Source organism: Amblyomma maculatum, chromosome 3 (genome assembly GCF_055883805.1).
Source record: "Amblyomma maculatum isolate TAMU_Amacu chromosome 3, ASM5588380v1, whole genome shotgun sequence".
Taxonomy (NCBI): Eukaryota; Metazoa; Arthropoda; class Arachnida; order Ixodida; family Ixodidae; genus Amblyomma; species Amblyomma maculatum.
The window spans coordinates 19,232,693-19,254,062 of NC_139346.1; the positions used below are offsets into that span (position 1 = coordinate 19,232,693).

At 47.4% G+C, this 21,370-nt stretch overlaps 1 protein-coding gene across 1 annotated transcript in view; it reads right to left on the reverse strand.

Moving 5' to 3' along the window:
- LOC146194298 (testis-specific serine/threonine-protein kinase 3-like) overlaps positions 1–21,370 on the reverse strand; it is a 320,653-nt gene that overhangs the window by 45,978 nt on the left and 253,305 nt on the right. Inside the window, exon 5 of the mRNA XM_084596524.1 lies at positions 15,853–16,053. Coding sequence (XP_084452650.1) covers positions 15,853–16,053 — 201 coding nt within the window. The remainder of the gene's footprint in view (positions 1–15,852; positions 16,054–21,370) is intronic.

Consider the following 21,370-nt stretch of genomic DNA (forward strand, 5'->3'; position numbering starts at 1 on the left):
TATACATATTAGGGATATCAAACGTTTTCAAGGCAACCGATTAAAAGTGGAATCTTCAGAGGGTCACATTGGAAAACCTAAAACATATTTATTTCGAAGTTTCGGTACTAGCACGACCTTTCTCAAAAATGTTGTTACAGTGCACTCAGGTGCCTTCTAACAATGACAGCGAAAGAATGCAGAAAAAGGGGAAATGACAGGGAAAATTGAGAGAGGGGCGGAAAAAGGAACAAGAAGATGGATCGATGGAATATAGGAGCGTCTTTTTTGAAACGGGATGATAGTAGTTGCTATCATGCTCATTTTCCCCCTATATCTTAATTATTTTAGTTTGGTTAACTATATACTATCATTCTATTTATTGAATTTTTATTTCTACATTACTAACATTATGTCACTTTTCTGCTTTTAAGCCACCAATGCTCATTTTCCCCCTATATCTTAAATATTTTAGATTGGTTAACTATACACTATCATTCTATTTATTGAATTTTTATTTCTACATTACTAACATTATGTCACTTTTCTGCTTTTAAGCCACCAATCTTCCAAGCGTTTTTTGCTAGCTTCCACCGCAGATTCATTCACCCGGGCACTGCAGGAAGAGTGACTGCGCCTGCATCGAATTAGTAAACTCGAGTAGTTGTGTCTCATTTAATAACCCTTTTCTGAACCCGTGTTGTTGTGATTAGAAGAAACCGTTGCCTTCTAGTTGTAGTGCCTTGTTAGATGCGATGATACGCTCGAGAAGTTTGCAAGATATATGTCAGCAATACTAGGCGATAGTTAGCAACATTAGGTTTTTCATCGGATTTGAAAATTGCAATAAGTTTTCCAATTTTCCACTCAAATGGTATCTCTCCTGTCGAAAGGGATTGGCGAAATGTATGACGGAGTATGATGCTGGAATGGGTCACGGTATGTTTCAAAACTTTTGAATCAATCCCATCAACGCCACAATGAAGTAGTTAATTTTATATTGTTAATCAATGTCGCAGCGTCATCAACAGTAACGTCTATTGAGCTCATGTAGTCATAATCACATTCACGTGCCGATGGAAAATTGGAATAGTCTTCCTTCGTGAACATATTGGCGAAAACGTTATTAAAAGTCTGAGGGAGTTCGTCTTGAGCAATGGGATCTCCAGCCTCATTGATCAATGTAAAATCTGAAGAAGATTCGGAAGGTGATGTTTTCCAAATTTTTTTTTTTTTTTTGTGCTTAAGGAGGGATTTCAAATCGTGAGCCGTGAACTCATGCCTAGCTTTCCGTAAGGCCGCGTAGTATTTTTATTGGCGTTTTTATGTTTTTCCCATGATGCGGGTGTTCTCAGCCGTTTGCTTTTTTTTTTTTTTTCATCAGCGTACGAAGATTCTTGTGGTATCCCGGCTTAAATGAGTTAGCACGGAAACATATGCGGGGTATATAGGTGTTCATTAACTCCGTGAGTTTATCTTTGAACTGACGCCAGTTTTTGTTAACAGATTGATTAGGAAAGAATTGCAGTAAGGAGTCGCAGAAGGTTTGTAAGCAGAGGTTAATGGCATCGTAGTTCGGTCTGGTATAGTCGAAGATGTATTTTTGAGGTGGGTTGCTTTGACGTGATGGCATTTTCAGTGTGAAATGAAGTAGTTTGTGGTCACTGAAACCATCCGTGAGGGAGATCGGGCTAACATTGTCTGGAACCGACGTGAAAGCAAGGTCTAAAATGTTAAGACCACGCGTAGAAGTTGAGTTAAAGAAAAGTGTAATAACCGGGTCCTTTGCCGATGCAGTTAAAGTATTCCAGATGATACTCGGGTAAATAAAATCACCGAATAAATAAATGTCGGCTTTAGGGAAGTTGTTTCTTATATCTGAGAGGTTAGCATACAGATTTGTTGCGAAATTTTCTGAGCTATCTGGTGGCCGGTAACATGTACTAAGAACCAAGCAGAGACTTAAGAGATGAGGACGTGATGCTAACCCATAAAATTTCTAGAGGGGTCGAAATGTTGACACAAAAGGAAGGAATGTATTTTTTTTTTTTTTATGGCGATCATTACCCCGCCACTTCTGTGTTTAGTTATGTCCCTCCGGTAAATAAAAAAAATCGGGTGAATCAAGTAAGATTTCGTCGTCAGTTATATCCAAGTGCAGCCGCGTTTCTGTTAAAGTTAAGATGTCAGGGTTATTATCTTCTAGTTACGAGTAGAGTTCGGTGCGCTTTGGGAGGATGCTATGTATGTTAGTAAACGACATGGAAAGGGAAATGTGGACACTGCCGCCATATGAAGGCTCTGGATGATAGTCTGCCTTGTGTACAACTGCTCTTCGTTCTTGCTATCGGGTGCATTGTTTGACAGTGTCGGAAGTAGCGTCGTACATGTATATATACGTATATATATATATATATATATATATATATATATATATATATATATATATATATATATATATATATATATATATATATATATATATATATATATATATATATATATATATATGCATTATTGTTCATGCGCAGTTTATCTACTCTAATTTTAAACGACCCGCACTCCGACTTTGCAAAATCTAGATTTTTTTCCTGGTCAGGCGTGGTGGGAGAAAAAATCTTCGCGAACGACATACTGCGTGTCTCTAAAATAGTGCGCGAAATTAACGATGGTCAGTCTACTCTCCTCTGGTAGGTATCGACCAAGCAGATGGGTCCTATCAATTTGTGTTGGCGTGCAGCCAAGGTACTCCGCACAAAGCTCCAACACCTTCGTTTCGGAGCTGGACCATGTTTCGGATTAGTCCTCAGGTATACCAAAAGAAAGCAGGTTGAACGGGCGAAATCTGCTTACGGTGTCGTCACATCGTCAAGTAAATATTTTTAATTGGTCAGGTAAATTTGAAGGACCTATTGTAGACAGTTGTGTGGAAGGCGTAGAAATGTTTGATTTCATTTCTACCATTTCGACCTCGACTGTGCGAATTCTGGCAGAAAGCTGTTTCGGCTCAACGTCCACTGATGCTTGCCACTGTTTAAGGGCACGTAGGTCATTCCTGATATCATCCTAGCCAGATTCAATTCTCTGTACTGTCGCAAGTACAGTTGCCAGCATGGTTTTTTGATCGGTGCTGCTAATACAGAGTGCCATTCTAGTCCTACAACCAGTTAGAACATTCAACCAGTATCTGGGGCACGACACTGCGAACAAAAAACGATTCGAGGTTTTAGCAAATAAAGAGTCATAATTGTAACTGACTTGGAAAAACACGAACGATGAGTGCTTCATGTTGAAAGTGGTGTCGTGGCCCAAGAAAACGCTGTCCGGTTGCAGATTATATCCCGCGCTTCCAACGCTGATAGCGGAGTGGGCGGATGTACATGACTATTGTTGCCAGCCGAACTTGGCAACCTCGTCCAGGAAAGGCGGTTTCGTCCGGGTCAGGTCGCGTCCGAAGTTGCACTGGATCCGCAGTCGGTGCATGCCAAGGGTACTGAACAACCAGGAAAACTAGGAAGAACACAAACTGTGAGTGCTTGACCAGAAATAGTAATGTGATGAGTTTTTAGGGAGAAAGAATATAAATGCAAAGCGGAAGGAAATAAACGCGCCGATGGTGGGAGTCGAACTCACGACCCCTCAATATTGCGTCCAGTGCGCTCTGCCAACTGCACTACAACGACTGCTGTCCAACATTCCGCTTTCGTTGGTATTTATGTTGACTGTCAACCGAAAGCTCATCTATAGTGGCGGATGTGGAACACCCTGTTACACTGAAAGCGTCACATCGCACGTGATGATTAGGTAGGGCTGCAGCTGTGCGAGAACCCGCCAAAAAAGGTGGCTGAAATGTCGCCGAAGGTTTCGGACGAGCAGCCTTCACGTCGGGCCCTGAGTGATGAAAGAGCGAATGCCCTTGCGAAGGAAATATTGCAAATTCAGTCTGGTGATTGCACATACAGCGATGCTCCATGGTATACTTGCTGTTTTCTTTGACTACTATCGGAAGCTGTTTGGCAGTTGTGAAGATCAAATATCAGGGTTCCGATTACAACTCCTTGCTTGAATACTTTCCTCGACTAGACAATGAAAAGTGTGTTGTAGTGGAGAGACCTATCCCTTTCTTCAGGCGGCATTCTTAGCGCTAAAAACCATCTACTCCGCCTACAAGTTATTTTAAACCCATCACTTTGGACGAAATTAAGTCAGCCATTTCTGGCTTTCAGAATAGTGTTCCTAACAAATTTTATAAAACATGTTCGCCTTGCTTAGCGCCTGTTTTGATGGAAGTTTAGCAAGCATCTTATGATGTGGGTTTCCTGCCTCTCACTTTCTATTCTGGCCACAGAATATTAATTCCCCAAAACAAAGGTACTTATTGGTTGAAAACTGCTGAAGGATATTGTCCAATTTCCCTCTTTAATGTTGATTACAAAATGTTTGCTACGGTTCTTTGTGGTTGTCTGCAGTTGGCGATTATGGACTTGATAGGTTCGCATCGGGCATGTAGTATCGGAGGGTACAGTATTCGAACACACATCCATATATTGCACGTTCAGTAATTGAGACAGTGTCAGATGAGACGGACCAAGAAGCTTTGATTCAAATTTACCTGGCAAAGGCGTCTGATAAAGTTCGGCACGATTTCTTCCTCGCGGTCTTGGAGCAAGCAAACATTGGTGACGTATACAAGACTAATTGTTCATCACGAGCTAATGAACCCAATACCACTTGAATCATCTGTTCGTCAAGGATGTCCATTGTCTCATTGTTGCTTTTCCCATATCTGGAACCATTCTGTCGCAGTATAATAAACCGCGCAGCTATCCGTGGTTTCTTTCTGGCTAAATACGAAATTGAGATTTTAGCCTACGCTGGAGATATCGTCTTCTTTTGTTTTGACAAAAAGAGTGTACTTGAGACTTCATACTTGACTAAACAGTTCTGCGATGCGTCAGGCGTCGCTATTAATTTAGATAAATCCAAAGCTTTTCGTTGAGCCACTGAGGCACTAGGCCAAACCAGTTTGGGGGCATATGCTGGGACTGTAGTCCTCTTCAGTACCGAGTGGTTCTGCTACACCAAGTTCACAACAGTACAGCCTACTGGGATTCACAAATTATGCTTATGCGGCGACAAACATAGGCTTGGATGGGTAGGGAACTGTCAGTGTTTGTTGGGGCACAGGTCTGTAACATTTTTCTTTTGGCAAAGCTTGCGCATGTCCTTCAAGTCCTGCATTGTGCAAAGTGAAAGGTACAAGTTATACACAGAATATTTGCAATATTTGTGTGGCGCTCTCAATGGGAGCCCATGCGGCGGGACTTGTTCCTTCCCTTAAAGTCTGGTGGAGCGGCCTTGATCACGTCTTTGTGCATCAACTTCTTTCCCGTTTTTTTTTCTACTCATAATACCACCAGTGTCTCGTAGCTGTGCTCATTAGGCGCCTCTGTCTTCATTTGCCTTACTTATTAGCACCGACTGTGGCAGGCTCGTGAGGGGCGTGTCTGGGGATTCCTTAAGGAGGTTGCTGACATTTTTAATTTTCTCACTCTGCGTTTCTCTATAGATTACCTGTATAGCCTCTCGAGTAAGCAGATGACCCATGTTCTCACTGAGTATTTGTTCCCTACACCGTTGTATCGACCGCCTTATCTGAGTTTTTGGACACCGCTGTTCTAAAGTGTGCTAGGCATAAGTGCATTCAGGCAGCCACAAAAACGTTATTTTTCTACCTACACACGTTGCCTGTCAAGACATTTCTTCATGAGAAGGAGATGTTTGTGCCCTGGACGGTGAATTGCCACCTCTGTAACGTGCCTGAGACAACTGATAAACTCTTTATTCTGTGCCGGGGTGCTATGTTCTTTTGGGACATACTACAATGAACTTTCAAGAAGGACATTGAAATTACACCATATACCATTAGATTTTTGCCTCTTGACAAAAACTGTGTTGTGCCTTATGATCTATTTATTCTGATGGGACTAGTTAGTCTTTGGAAAAGCCGTATGATGGACAGGAATGCCGAGCCACCAAAATCATCCACATACGTGTTTCGTGAGCAGTGGGCTTTGGTGAGGAGTGTATATGCTGCACGCGAAGAATTTCGAAACTGGCTGCCGCACCTAGATGCGTGTGTGTGCCTCCCCGAGTTTTCATGTTTTGAAGGTGGTGCAGGGTCCGGTTAAGAATATGGCGGGCTCGTATTCAGCAGCCCGGTAACTTCAGACATGATCAAATTTAAGTAAAAGTTGTCTCATGCAATAAAGAAAAAACTAAAGTCGTTGTACCTCAATTGGTAGAGCACTGCAGGCGATTTTCGGAAGTAGTGGGTTGGACTCCCACCATCGGTGCGTTGTTTTTTCTTCCGCTTTGTAATTTTTCTTTTTCCCTAAAACCATCACAGGACTAATTCTCATCACAGGTCAAGATCACAGGTCACCATCAAATACAAAACACTAAAATAACAATAATAATAATATCCCCATGAGTTTACCTTGGACTTTCATAGACTGTTGGCTCCTTTATTTATATGCATATTGTGAAAGAAGGCCAGGTCGAGACGCCAAAGTCGTGACGGCAAGGCAAGGTACGCCGTGCAGCGTTTTAATCTGATGGTGAACCCAGGCGCGAGCTGGAGCCGGCGCCGCGGGACGATGACGATGGTATGTACAAAAGAAAGAAGAAGATTATGGTATGTACAAATGAAAGAAGATCCGTGGAAGGCTCACACAATCTTCCCGGGGGGTCGGAAGCGGCTAGCCTGGCCGCTCCTAACCAACCAATGCACCGCGGCGCACAAACGGCTTCAAGCGGGAGACATGAACAATTTCAGTTCCACGGTGGCGTCGATCGGCTGGGGGATCAACAGGTGTCACTTGGTAGTTCACGGGGGAAGTTTGGTTTATGATCTTGTAGGGACCAAGATAGCGACCCTGAAATTTATCACTAAGGCCCGGGGCGCGCAGTGGTGTGTAAAGCAGGACTTCGCCACCGGGACGAAAAGAGACCGCACGATGCGTAGAATCGTAGCGACTCTTGCGGTCTTCCTGGCGCGCTTCTGTGTTGAGGCGGGCAAGATGACGGAATCTGGCCACACGGGATAAGAACTGGGCTGGTACTGATAAGGAGTAGTCGGGCGTAGAGAAGAAGGAAGTGTCGAGCATTGTAGTGGGAGGACGGCAAAAAACGATGAGAAACGGAGAGTAACCGGTAGTCTGCTGTACTGCTGTATTATAGGCGAATGTGACGAATGGTAGAATAGTGTCCCAATTTCGATGATCCGGTGTGATGTACATGGATATCATATCGGATAGAGTGCGATGAAATCGCTCAGTCAGACCGTTAGTCTGGGGATGGTAGCTTGAGGTTGTCTTATGAAGAGTGGATGACGCATGAAGAACTTCAGCAACGACTGTCGATAAGAAGGCCGTCTCGCGGTCACTTAGAAGCACCCGAGGAGCGCCATGACGCAGGACAATTGATCGCAAAAAAAAATTAGCTACCTCTTCGGCAGAACCAGTCGGTACAGGGGCTGTTTCAGCGTAGCGTGTAAGGTGGTCAACAGCTGTTATAATCCAATGGTTACCCCCATCGGTGAGAGGTAGGGGACCATATAAGTCAATGCCGACTACGTCGAATGGCGTGGCGGGATATGGAAGAGGCTGTAGGAGGCCAGCGGGCGAAGAAGTCGGCCGCTTGCGGCGTTGGCACAGATGGCAGGAAGCGACGAATTTAGCTACGGTAGAATATAGGCCAGGCCAAAAGAATCGTCTTTTCACGCGGTCATATGTTTTGTCAAAACCAAGGTGACCTGCAGTAGCGTCATCGTGGAAAGCCGCCAGTATACGTGGGCGAAGCGCACGCGGCACGACTGGGAGCCAACGAGTTCCATCAGGGCAATACACGTAGCGGCGTAGTATTCCATCTTCGAGTTTGAAATTGCGAAGCTGTCGCCGAAGCCTAGCATTGGGCGGGTTCGAAGCGCCGTTAAGGCGGTCAATGATGGGCCGGAAGATTAAGAAGTTCGCAGGGGTCAAGTGGATGCAGCTAGCACAGAACCGGGTTAAGTGGAGAGATATGGGAGAGGCCTTCGCCCTGCAGTGGGTATAATCAGGCTGATGATGATGATGATGATGATGATGATGATGATGATGATGATGATGATGGGCCGGCAGTAGGCATCAGCTAATTGCTGCGAGCGGAGTGCGTGTTTGTGCTCAGAATCGTCAAAAGAAACTGTTGTGATATGCGTCGGGGGAAGAGATGGTCGGCTGTGGTCAGAAGTGGAAATTCGTTGCGAAGAAAAACAGCATGCTGATTCCTTGTGGGCAGCGAGAAAGAGCGTCGGCGTCTTGGTGTTGGCGACCCGACTTATAAACGACGTCTAAATTGTATTCTTGCAGGCGTAGAATCCAGCGGCCAAGTCGGCCTGTCAAATTTTTCAGTGAAGACAACCAGCAAAGAGCATGGTGATCGGTCACAACTGTGAAGTGCCGACCATAGAGGTAGGGGCGAAACTTTTGAACAGCCCAGACGACGGCAAGACATTCCGGCTCGGTAATGGTGTAGTTTTTCTCAGCTGGAGTCAAGGTCCGACTGGCGAAGGCAATGACTTTCTCACGCGAAGTTGCATCGCGCTGCAGAAGGACAGCGCCAAGACCGTGACCACTGGCATCAGTGTGCAGGATGGTAGGAGCGCTGTCGCTGAAGTGGACAAGAACGTGATCTGATGTGAGGGCGTGCTTTAGGTCGGTAAAAGCAGTGTTGCACTGTTCAGTCCACACGAAAGAGCTGCGCGCTTTAAGTAGTTCATGAAGTGGCGCAGCAATAGTTGCAAAATGCCTTATGAAACGCCGGAAATATGACGCCAGGCCGAGGAAACTGCGTAAATCTGCAGTCCGTTGCGGACGAGGAAAGTTCAAGACCGCGCTGATTTTATCTGGGTCTGGACGAATGCCGTCACGGCTAACCAGATGTCCAAATATTTTAATTTCCTTCTGTGCAAAGTGGCACTTCTTGGTGTTGAGCTGAAGGCCCGCTGAAAAAAGACACGTCACGACTTCATTCAGGCGCGTGAGATGGTCGTTAAAAGTTGCCGAAAAGATAACAATGTCGTCCAAGTAACATAAACAGGTTCTCCATTTTATGCCACGAAGTACCGTATCAATCATTCTTTCAAATGTCACTGGTGCGTTACACAGGCCAAAGGGCATAACATTAAACTCGTAAAGTCCATCGGGAGTTGCGAAAGCGGTTTTCTCTTTGTCGCCCCCATGCATTGGTATTTGCCAATAACCTGAGCGGAGATCCAAGGTCGAGAAATATTCGGCGCCTTGGAGAGAGTCAAGGGCGTCATCTATTCGCGGCATCGGGTAGACATCTTTACGGGTAATTTTGTTTAGTGCGCGATAATCAACACAAAATCGTACCGATCCGTCCTTTTTTTTAACTAATACTACTGGAGAAGACCATGGGCTTGTTGATGGACGAATAATATCGCGACGGAGCATGTCATTCACATTTTCTTCGATTACTTTTCGTTCCGAGAGAGAAACCCGATAAGGTCGTCGGCGTACGATCGAGTTACCTTCAGTAATGATGCGGTGGTGTGCAACACTAGTCCGTCCCAGTGGAGGGGAAGTGGCATCAAAAATGGCTTGATGGGCTTGAAGCAATTTCAGAAATTCTTTGCGTTGGTGCGGCGTGAGGTCCGGACTGATTGTCTTCGACAGCATCGGAAGAGAGACGTGTGATGAATCACGTTGCTGAGGTAGCGGGGCGGAGAGCCCCATCATGGATTTTGGGTGAGCATCCACTATGCATGGCAGGGAAGTTCCTTCAGTCAGTACGATGGATTCACGGGATGTGTTCGTGGCAGCTACTATCGCTGAGCCGCTGCGGAATCGTACAAGACTTGACGGGAAGGCGATTCCACGTGCAAGATGACGATGAGATGGTGCGATAAGTACATCCCCGTCAGTGATGTGTTCCGAAACAACGGTAACAAGTTTTTCGCACTGTGGAGGCAATACAGTGTCAACTGCGGCAATGAGGGAATGACGTTCTTCAGACATGTCAGATGAAAAATCACTGTCTGTCATATGAATGACACGGTCGCCACAAGAAATTAACGCTTACGCGGTGCAAAAAAAATCCCAACCAAAAATCATCTGATGCGCACACGGTGAAAGCACAGCAAACTGCACATGGTGGCGGACGCCGTCTATAACAATTCGAACTGTACACTTTGCTGAAGGAGGTAGAGGGACGTCATTTGCACCACGAAGTTCAGGTCCATCATATGGTGTCGTTATTTTCTAGCAAACGGTGGCACAAATCAGCGCCAATAACAGAAATTGCAGCCCCTGTGTCAATCAAAGCTTCGACCGGTAATCCTTCAGCTAAAACGGAAATCATATTGTACGGGCGATGAGGAGGACTTTTTGTAAATTCGCAGAGTGCAGTTTCACCTCCGGAAACTGCATCGCTTAGTTTTCCAAATGACGGACAGGAACAGTTGTTGCTGGTAGAAGTGGAGAAACAGAGCGGCGGTATGGGGAAAGGGACCGGCGTCGGGATACATGGGCGCCACTTGGTTCAGACGAGGATACCGGCGGTGGAGAGGATCGACGAGGTGGGCTGGGAATAGATCGTCGCTGGTAATATGAGGGTACGTCACTTTCGAAGGCGTCGTAACCACGCCGCTCGTTCTGAATGCGTCGACGACAGAAGCGGGAAATATGTCCTCTGATTCCACAGTAGTAGCACACTGGGCGAGAGGGGCGCCAAGGTGCGTAATAGGGCGGCGTAGGCTGAGCCGTCGTCACGGCGTTGATGTGGTTGTAGGGAGGTGCTTGTCGGGGGGGGGGGAACAAAAGGAAGAGGGGTGCAGCAACGTGAGCATAAGTCGGCGCTGTACGAGGTGCAGGAGCGTCAGGTGCGACAGGGTGGGTGATAGTTGCCAGTTCTTCTTTAATGATGGTGCGGAGGCTGGCATCATTAGAAGAAGAGTGATCACACCCGTGCCGGCAGAAAGGGCTCAAGGCTTGGAGCTCTTTGCGGAATATAGCTCGAATTAGGGTTCGTAGATCGAAGTCAGTAGAGGGAAGGGCCAGTAGAGAAGTCGGGCTGCAATCGGGAGGACTGCAGCTGTTCGAGGTGTTGACAGGTCGTAATAATGGAATCAACACTTGATGGATTCTGGGCAAGTAGGGTGTTATAAGCCACAGAACTGATTCCTTTCATGACATGGTGCACGCGTTCAGGTTCAGGCATGGTGGGGCTAATACGCCGGCAAAGTGCAAGTATGGCCTCTATGTAAGACGCATACGACTCATCGGGGCCTTGACGACGTGAAGCGAGCTTGTTCCTCGCGATCTCAGTCCGAACTGCCGGGTCGGCGAAGTATTGGCGGAACTGCTGTTTGAAGGTGGGCCAGTTAGTGGTGTGGGGCTCGCGGTTGATAAACCAATTCCTGGCGACCTCAATCAGGTAGAAGGAAACGTTGAGGAATTTTAAAGCGTCATCCCACCGGTTGTAGGCACTGCAGCGTTCATAAGTGTCAAGCCAGTCATCCATGTCCTCGTCGTGACGACCGGCGAACAGCGGCGGGTCGCGTTGTCGTGTGGGCACAGTGGGCACAGTGGGAGGCGGCGGTGTAGCCGAGGTAGAGGGTCCGGCCGGGTCGGGACTGTTCTCGGTTGACATAACGATGGTGGTTGTTGCCAAACGGCGACCGAACGTAGCTCCAGCGAAAGGCAGGGCACAAGGCAGTAAGGGGATCAAATTTCACCTCCACCACTTGTGAAAGAAGGCCAGGTCGAGACGTTAAAGTCGTGACGGCGAGGCAAGGTACGCCGTGTCAGCGTTTTATTCTGATGGTGAACCCAGGCGCGAGCTGGAGCCGGCGCCGCGGGACGATGACGATGGTATGTACAAATGAAAGAAGATCCGTGGAAGGCTCACAATATGCGGGTACTCTACTGTAGATCATGTCCATACTATCATCCAGGTGATAGACAAGTGCTCGGAGAGGAACCAACCTTTAAACATAGCATATATGTGTATATATATATTTATATATATATATATATATATATATATATATATATATATATATATATATATATATATATATAATATGCGTAAGGGTTGTTGACCCATAATAAGAAACAAAGGAATGGACATCTGCTGCCGAGGAAGAAGAGCTCTTTGGTGCCCTATAAACATGGCTTCACCCACAACATAATGAAGATTGGGAAGAAGTACGGGGTTCATATAATTCCTACGGCTCCCAACAAAGCTAGAAGTATGTGTGTGCGCATGTAAATGGTGATGACAATAAATCGAGATGCGAAAGAGCGCATCGAACAAGATACTCTGAGTGCATCCAAGGGATTGTTTACCGCATCCCCTTGTCCTATGGCAAGAATTATATCGGCCAGACCGGAAGATGCATAAATGATAGGATTAGAGAACATGTCTCTACGATATTGGATAAGTACGGAACTAACCTTGCAATACACTGCAAGGACTGCACTTTTTTGTGAAAAAGGAATGTCTTCAACAGAACTCAATAAAGTAGCAGTTTTGAGGAAGAACAAGAATATATTAACGAGAGAGGTTTTGGAAGCTTGGGAGATATCTTTAGCTGGTGAAGACTGCGTTAGCATGTCTTCTGTTCTCCTGTCGAAGTGTTTTGGGAGGACCGTAAAAGAAGAAGTGGAGATGTTAGAGGATGGTGGTAAGTGTTAGGTTTATTCAGTTGTCAGTGTCCTTGTTTATGTGTGTGTGTGTGTGTGTGTGTGTGTGTGTGTGTGTGTGTGTGTGTGTGTGTGTGTGTGTGTGTGTGTGTGTGTGTGTGTGTGTGTGTGTGTGTGTGTGTGCGTGTGCGTGTGTGTGTGTGTGTGTGTGTGTGTGTGTGTGTGTGTGTGTGTGTGTGTGTGTGTGTGTGTGTGTGTGTGTGTGTGTGTGTGTGTGTGTGTGTGTGTGTGTGTGTGTGTGTGTGTGTGTGTGTGTGTGTGTGTGTGTGTGTGTGTGTGTGTGTGTGTGTGTGTGTGTGTGTGTGTGTGTGTGTGTGTGTGTGTGTGTGTGTGTGTGTGTGTGTATTGTGTGCCTCTCCTGTGTTTCGTCGCCTACTCTGCTGCGTGGTGCATCATGTCGTCTGCCCAACTAGCTCGACTTTTAACGGTAGCAAAGTAATGCCAGCTGGAGTATGGAAACTCAATTTTCATATGGAATATGGAGTTTAGCATTCCTGTGTGGCACCGACTATGAGGTACGCCAGAGGTAAGTGCTCAGGAAATTCCGACCACTTTTTGTTCTTTAATGCGTGCTGCCATTGCACACTGCAGGGGTACCTTCCGCTTCGGCTTCATAGAAGCGTGGTCGTTGCGGCCACGATTGAACCCAGGTCGTTGGGCTCAGCAGTCAGGAGCTATAACTACTAAGCCACCGCTGCAGAGCAAAACGCCGTTTTGCTAGTTGCATCGAGTCCCATAAATTAACAGAGCAGCTAGCTCTCGTAACTTTGCCGCCAGACGACGTTCAGGCCAGCATCACAGCATGCAAGGAAATCGTGTTTATTCCTTGCGTCTCAGTAAGATACTAATAGAAAAAAAGACTACGCTCAGTCATTTTTCACACCGACTTCTTTCTGAAATACGGAAATTAAAGATTGCTGGTGGTTGTGTTCAATTCCCATAAAGCAACAGTAAAAGAAGAATAATGACAAAGCACTGGTGACCAAAAACACTGGTTTTTGACTATATAAAAGCAACGATTGGTCAGTCAGTCAGCTTTTTTACTTGCGGGAAATCGATCCTCTCTGCGGGCGGCAGGGACAAAGGGCGTGATTGCCTGACACCGTATCTGCCACCGTAATAAACTAAGCAGTTTACAGCATATGATCATAGAAGCCGCGATAAAAATACACGCATACATTCAAACAGCAAGGCTATATTTACTCAACCACTACGCACTGCAGCGGCCTAATTCTATTTGATTATTATTTGTCTCACATTAAACATTCGCTCATGTCACACAAACAGACACAGCATTCTTTATTCGACGACCTTGAGCACGGTCGCCGAGTTGTCAAGTCTATTGCGGGCGCAGGTCAGCTCAATAAATAGTTTATTTTAGTCTAAATTCAGCGTTTTCGCTTGCTGGCAAGAGCAAAACAAAGATCCTCCGCTGACGAGCTGACAACGACGATTGAAGACGCCGCAAGCATTACATCGACGCTCCTTACGAAGACATCCTAGACGATGACAGGATAAGACTTTGAACAGGCTCCGCCGCCAAACTAAATTACAACAGCATGTCGCCATCCAGTGCACAGCAAGCCCCCGACTGGATACAAGAGCCAACAGCAATGAGAGGACAAGAACAAGTGACTTTGAAGTTGCTGTCGCCGCCAGTCACGCGGTTATCGCCTTAGAGAACACAGGAGCACGCCGCACCAGTGGTGGCAACCTTATTACGCCGTCAGGGTGACGCACCGCCACAGTTAGAATAAATGGAGGTACTTATCATACCAGCTTCGTGGTCCTGCAGCATTGCTCGCGCCATGTGATTTTGGGCGTGAACTTTCGTTGTGAACATCTGACAATCACCAACCGTCGAACTAAGCTCATCAAGCTTTCGACGGACAAATGCATACCTGCTACGCAACGCATCACCTCGCCCTAAACGTCCTCGACAAACAATTGTCCGTGCCCCCCCCCCCCCCCACCAAGCGTCAATGTCTGCGTGGTTACCAGAGACATTTAAACCGCCGAAGGCATCGTCGATCAAAACACCCAGTTGCTCCTGGATCAAGGGCTGGCCTCGCAAGTGGTACCGCCCACTTCCGGGATGGACAAGCTCAGGTGATGGAAACAAATTTCATCGAGGAATACCGGCAACTCAACAAATAATCGGTTTTTGCAGCGCGTAGCAGGGCGAATAAAAATCACGGAGGAACCGCGCTTGTTTGTCCTACTTGTTCCTCCTCGCCCTGCAAAAACCGATGAAACACCAACTAGCCCGACCGCCTGTCCTCTTCAATAACTAGCACAGCTCTCTGTGCGGTACAAGCAAAGTGATAACGCCGCATGCCAGACGCTGACAACAGCAACAAAGATCATAAGGGTTCTCAGCAGTAAGCTTACGCCACTGCCTGGTTTTAAGCCACGAATCATGTGGACGGTCAGTTCAAACATTTGCCATTGGTTCATCCAAACTGCCCTTGTTACCTAAGCCCTGACGCCTATGTGACAGCGTCTGTACCTGAGTCGACATCTGTCCGGGTGTTGCTACATCCGGATAAAGTATGTTGAATTATTCTCACTTATCTACACACAATACACATGCGTAACCTTTAAATTTTATTTTGCAGCTTCACGCTTTATTCCTTCCATCTCGCTTCAAAAAGTGACCTAATTGCTCTGTGTATTAGGGAACAATTCTATCCTGAATTGCAGTTAAAAATCTTCGCGAGCGCCTACTGCACAATCTCGTCGTGGGGCCGCTAACAAGAGCTGCCTTTGGAGCTAGTGTGTGCTAACCAGTGCCTAGGGGAGCGACGTTAAAGGCCTGTGTTTCTCCTATGAAATCTCTCTAAGAAGCGTTTGCTAGAAAACGTGTCCTCTACCGTTAGTTTTAAATTCTACGCTGCTAGCGCATGACGAACTGCGAGGGAGTGACTTCTAGTCAATGGGAAGGACTGAACAAGCGTACGTAATCGGGCCCGTCCGTGTTTTCTGAAAAAAGACGTGCAAAATAGGAAATACACTAACAGACTTTTTTCCTTCCTTCTTTCCTGTAGTTGGCCGCACTATTTTAAACGATGAAGGCGAAGACAGTGCATTTTGCAACGATTCGTACCTGCGGGAAACGCAGGGTGCGCGTCATCTGCAGCCGCACCTGTCGGGGCACGCACTCAGACTCGTAGGGAAGCAGGCCGGTGACCGCGACGAACAGGATGACGCCCAGGGACCACACGTCCGCCTTCTTGGGCCGGTAGCGTACGCCCTGAAGCACCTCGGGCGCCGCGTACGCCTCACTGCCACAGAATGTGGCGCTCAGCTGCCGGCCGCCTGCGAGAAGGGCGTTCTGGGCGACATCCGAGTTGACCAGTGAGAGATCGCGGAGCACGGTACGGCCCGGGGCTTGCAATGAATCGCAACCAAGAATCATGAGTTAACAGTGAATCAACTCATAAAAGTATTTTAAAACACAAACACTGACACTCGTCACATCAGAGCAATGTGTGTTTGTCGCTTTCTATCTGTCCGTGTTCTAGCACCGTTTTAAAACAATGTTCAACCAACTCGCCCAACAAGCACTCTGCATAACTCGTAAAAAATGGTCTACTCGCGCTTTGAGCAGTACGATGTCCCCATTGAACGCATAAAGTTTGATTAAACCGCAGAACCGCGTTGAAACTGCGTACCTGTCAGAATGCAAAATTTAGGACGCCTCATTTACTCGCTGAAGAGTCGTAGGGACGTGTGCGTTCCAAGAATAATAATATGCGCACTGCTAGAAGTGGTGGTGTAGCATTATTCAAGAATACGCTTTCGAGAATTTGGCAAGGAAATCTTTGGAGGACATAATGCGCTTCTTCTAGTCTGAGTATTTATACTGCACACCTCTGGAATGAGCTGCCGATAGCCTCGATCTGCTTTGCGTGTAGGATTTAAAAGATGCAATCCCCAAAGCACCTCGCAAAGAATTGCCCTCCAGAGTCGCCTTATAGCCTCATGGAAAGGCTACTGAAGTCTTCGTGTGCAGAATCACATATCACCGTCCGCAACCGTTGAATCTAAGGAACTCTTTAGTGCCCAAACAAGCAACCCGGTTGCGTTACTGCCTCGATAAAAAACTTTTTGGAGTCAGTCCCTTCAATTTCAGTCGCCCAGTGACGAAATGGCTGTAGCATACTTTCGCCAATACTGATTCCGCATAAAGTTTAATTGGTTGACACATTGAGTCATTACAACAATTAGGAGTGGATGACGCACAGGGAATTGTACTTGAATATGGGCTGTATCTATTCTAGTCCGTGTCCGCATTATAAGGTTCCAGGCCCACAAGGTGAGGTGAGCGAAAGATGAATGTATACAATATTTACAGTCATAGTACAAGGAATGTAGTTCACGAGTATAGAAAACTGGGCGAGTTGGATTGGATTCATTTAAAGCCGCGCGAAACACAGGGCAAAAGAACAGGAGACGATACAAGCGCTTGTGTCGTCTCCTGTTCTTTTGTCCTGTGTTTCGCGCTGCTTTACGATGATGGTACAAGGCACCAGAATACCTGCACGGGTGCCGAAAGTTACTGATTTCACGCGAATGTCTTCAAACAGCGACGGCCATGGGAACCCCGACACGTCCACTCCAATCGAGCGGCACTGCACGCTACGACACCCGTGACGTCTCCCTCGACCACCGGTTGAACGTCTTCTTTTATGGGGGCTACAAAGCCGCTGGTATTCAAACTGTCCAATCCGGACGCGGTAGTTGGTCGCGGGACATGAGGGGGGCGCATCTCCATGACGCCGGCGGTCATTGAGGCGCCAGAATATCTGACCACTGCTCGGACTAGTCCAGACAAGACAGAGGCCGAGGCTTTGGTTGCAGAATCGCGCTGAAATCAGCAAGTAGAAAGAGGAGGGCGAAGAAGAAGCTTTGGGACAAAGAGCACGCGCGCGAAAGGCTGAGCGCCATGTTGTGCTATTGACGGCCGGGGGGACAGCCGGGAATTAAACGTAGTCAGATGCGTCCTGGTGTCCGCCCTGGTTCTTCCATATATTTTGTTGCCGAAACCCGGGAGTGTAATGTGATCTCCTCCAACGATCCTTCCTGAAGGTTGCAAGAGGAATGCCAAAGACCCTCCACGAAGATACCAGCAGCTCCGTCAGCGAACCCCACCGGAGAGAAAAGAGGTCTTCATTGATACAAGATAGACCACATCCAAAGGAAGCGCATCATTCAATGAACTTTTCTAATCCGGCTGCTCCATGAGGCAAGGAAACTTTTGAATTCCGAATCAGGAGATATGCTTGCGTTAAAGCTTAATCACGCGACGCTGGAAACATGCAACTACGGCCTACGCGTATTACACGATGAAAATCGCGATATTAAAGTCGATTTCTGTGCAGCAGACATAACAGCTTTGAAAGAGTTCGAGGAGACTGCCACACGGATGATGACGCTCCTTCGCTACCGAATTGAGGGCCTTCAGGGGCCTACTCCAGCTGCAGACATCCGTCGTTTTATGAAGGCAACAGTTGAGCAAGGAATAACAGCAATATTGCCGGATTAGGAACATTGTCGCTTTCTTCCTATCGAGGTAAAATATGCCAGCGAAGCCCTTTGCAATGAGACAGAGGCCCGGGTAAAGTGCGACAGAGTGAAGCCGGTTGGTATTCAGAGCATTCCGAGCGAAGTTCAGGTTCTGGAGAGGTGGTTCTCCGGCCTTCGCCTCAAAAGAACCGGACTGCGCGCACATCGTGCAACATTGATGCGGACCCATGGCTGCGATCAGATAAGCGATATCTTGAACAGTTTCAACCAACAGGTGGACCACGACGCGAAACTGAAATAGATGCTCGACGAGTGCCAGCAACTTTAGATGTACAACTCTATGACGGCGTCTTCGTAAGTATGCAATAGGCTGCAGGAAATCTATCCAGGTGGTGACACGGTACATACTTCTACACAATCCAAGAGATTAATGTTGAGTTGTGTACTGTGGTCACTCAGCCGACTATCAGTGCAGTCTGTTCCAGACCGTATAGCAGAAGAACGCTCAAAAAAACTTTGACAGAGTGTAGGCTATGGTGTGATTCAAGTCTGTGCTGTCACGCACCTACGGAGCCGCTGTACATATATATATATATATATATATATATATATATATATATATTGTAGGGGCGTGCTTATTCGGTAACCCCAGATGGATCCAGCCGCTCAGCAGGGACTCGCAGCGGAACGTCAGGCGTGGCGAAAGAGCAAGGCAGCGAACAACTTCTTCGTCCTTGAGAGCGGCAGCACGCGACGCATGTCAGTGGTTATATCGATGAAGATTACCACACTACAGTTTCCCCCCGGGCAGAGAAGGAGCCACCCTGGCGACTAATGGTGCCGAAAGGACAGACGGGTCGTAGTAGGGCTTGATTCGGTCCACATGAACTATTTCGCGTCTACGGCGACACAAGTCCGCAGATGGCGTAACGGGCTCAACTACGTAGTTCACAGGAGATATTTTTTGAAGGACTCGGTATGGACCGTGATACCGAGCAAGAAGCTTCTTTGACAGGCCGACGGTTATGGCAGGAACCCAGAGCCACACCAGGGAGTTGGGCGCATATGAAGGCGCCTCGCCAGTGTCACGATGGTGTTTTTGTTGCCACTGATTTTCCTTTGTAAGCGAACAAGCGAGCTGACGGCATTCTTCTGCGTACTGGGCGGCGTCCGAGAGTGGCGTCGATTCAGAAACATCAGGGCGGTAGGGAAAAAGTGCGTCCATTGTGCAGGTTGGCTCGCGCCCGTAAAAGAGAAAGAAGGGAGAGAATCCAGTGGCGGTCTGTATCGCAGTGTTGTACGCGTAGGTTACGAAGGGAAGAACGTGGTCCCAGTTGGAATGAGCGTCGTTGACGTACATGGCCAGCATGTCACTCAGAGTACGGTTGAAGCGTTCTGTCAGGCCATTCGTCTGAGGGTGGTAAGAAGTAGCGGTGCGATTAATGATGCGACATTCTTTCAGTAGGGCCTCGAGAGCGTCGCACAAGAAAACGCATCCGCAGTCACTGAGCAGTTCCTTCGGGGCCCCGTGGCGAAGAATCAAGTTGTTGAGAATGAACAAAGCAACCTCTCTTGAAGAGGCAGAGGGTAACAGTGATGTTTCAGTGTAGCGAGTAAGATGGTCTACTGCCACAATAATCCACCGGTTTCTAGCAGGAGTAGTAGGAAGAGGGCCATAGAGATCTATGCCAACGCGGTCAAACGGACAAGCAGGGCAGGGTAACGGCTGCAACGAAACAGGGGACTTCTGAGGAGTTCATCGGTGTTGACAAGATTCGCAAGCTTGCACGAAATGTAGTAATAAGCGGTACATTCCACGCCAGTAAAATCGCAGACGTAGGCGCGTATAAGTTTTCAATACGCCACCGTGAGCACATTGTGGGTCACCATGGTACGCAGCACAAATGTCGGCGCGGAGATGACGCGTGATGACTAGAAGCCACTTCCGTCCATCAAGCAAATAATTGCGGCGATAGAGAAGACCGTCACGAATGGAGAAGTGGTGGGCTTGGCGGACGAGCGCTTTGGATGAATGACCGGGAGTAGGGCTTGAGGGAAAATCCAAAAGTGCATTGATCCAGGGGTCATTCCGCTGCTCGGTAGCCATGTCGATAGTGGTAAGAGTCGACAAATCGTATCTCTAGGCAATGGCGAGCGAGAAAGAGCATCCGCGTCCGTATGCTTCAGGCCTGATCGATAAATGACATGAATGTCAAACTATTGGAGACGAAGAGCCCAGCGAGCAAGGCGACCGGATGGGTCTTTCAGAGAGGCAAGCCAGCACAAAGCGTGGTGATCGGTCACAACGTAAAACGGTCGACTATACACATAAGGACGAAATTTTCCGATGGCCCAAATAATGGCCAAGCATTCCCTTTCTGTGACTGAATAAATAGATTCTGCCTTTGTCAATGTTCGGCTGGCGTATGCCACAACATACTCGCTGTAACCAGGCTTAAGTACCGCTGGCATCATTGTGGATCTCCGTAGGCGCAGCCGGATCAAAGTGGCGTAGAATGGGCGGCGAAACCAAAAGGCGGCGTAAACTGTCGAAGGCTTTATCGCAGGCTGGAGTCCAGGCGGAAAGGTCGGAGCTGCCAGCAAGGAGCTGGGTCAGAGGAGCGATGATAGAGGCGAAGTTCAAGATGAAACGTCGAAAGCAGGAGCAGAGGCCGATAAAGCTCCGAAGCTGCTTCAGGGAGGTTGGCTTCGAGAACTCTGCAACTGCGCGAAGTTTGGTGGGGTCGGGAAGAATGCCTTGCTTAGACACTACGTGGCCTAAAATTGTGAGTTTTCGAGCGGCAAAGTGGCACTTCTTCAAATTCAACTGAAGCCCAGCGTTGGCGAGACACGTGAGGACATGCTTTAGGCGGAGAAGGTGAGAAGAAAAGTCGGTAGAAAAAACTACGATGTCATCCAGGTAACAAAGACAGGTCTGCCACTTGAGTCCACGAAGAACAGTGTCCATCAGGCGCTCGAAAGTAGCTGGGGCATTGCAAAGGCTGAAGGGCATAACGTTGAACTCGTATAATTCATCCGGTGTTATAAAGGCAGTTTTCGAGCCGTCATCATCAGCCATCGGTACCTGCCAGTAG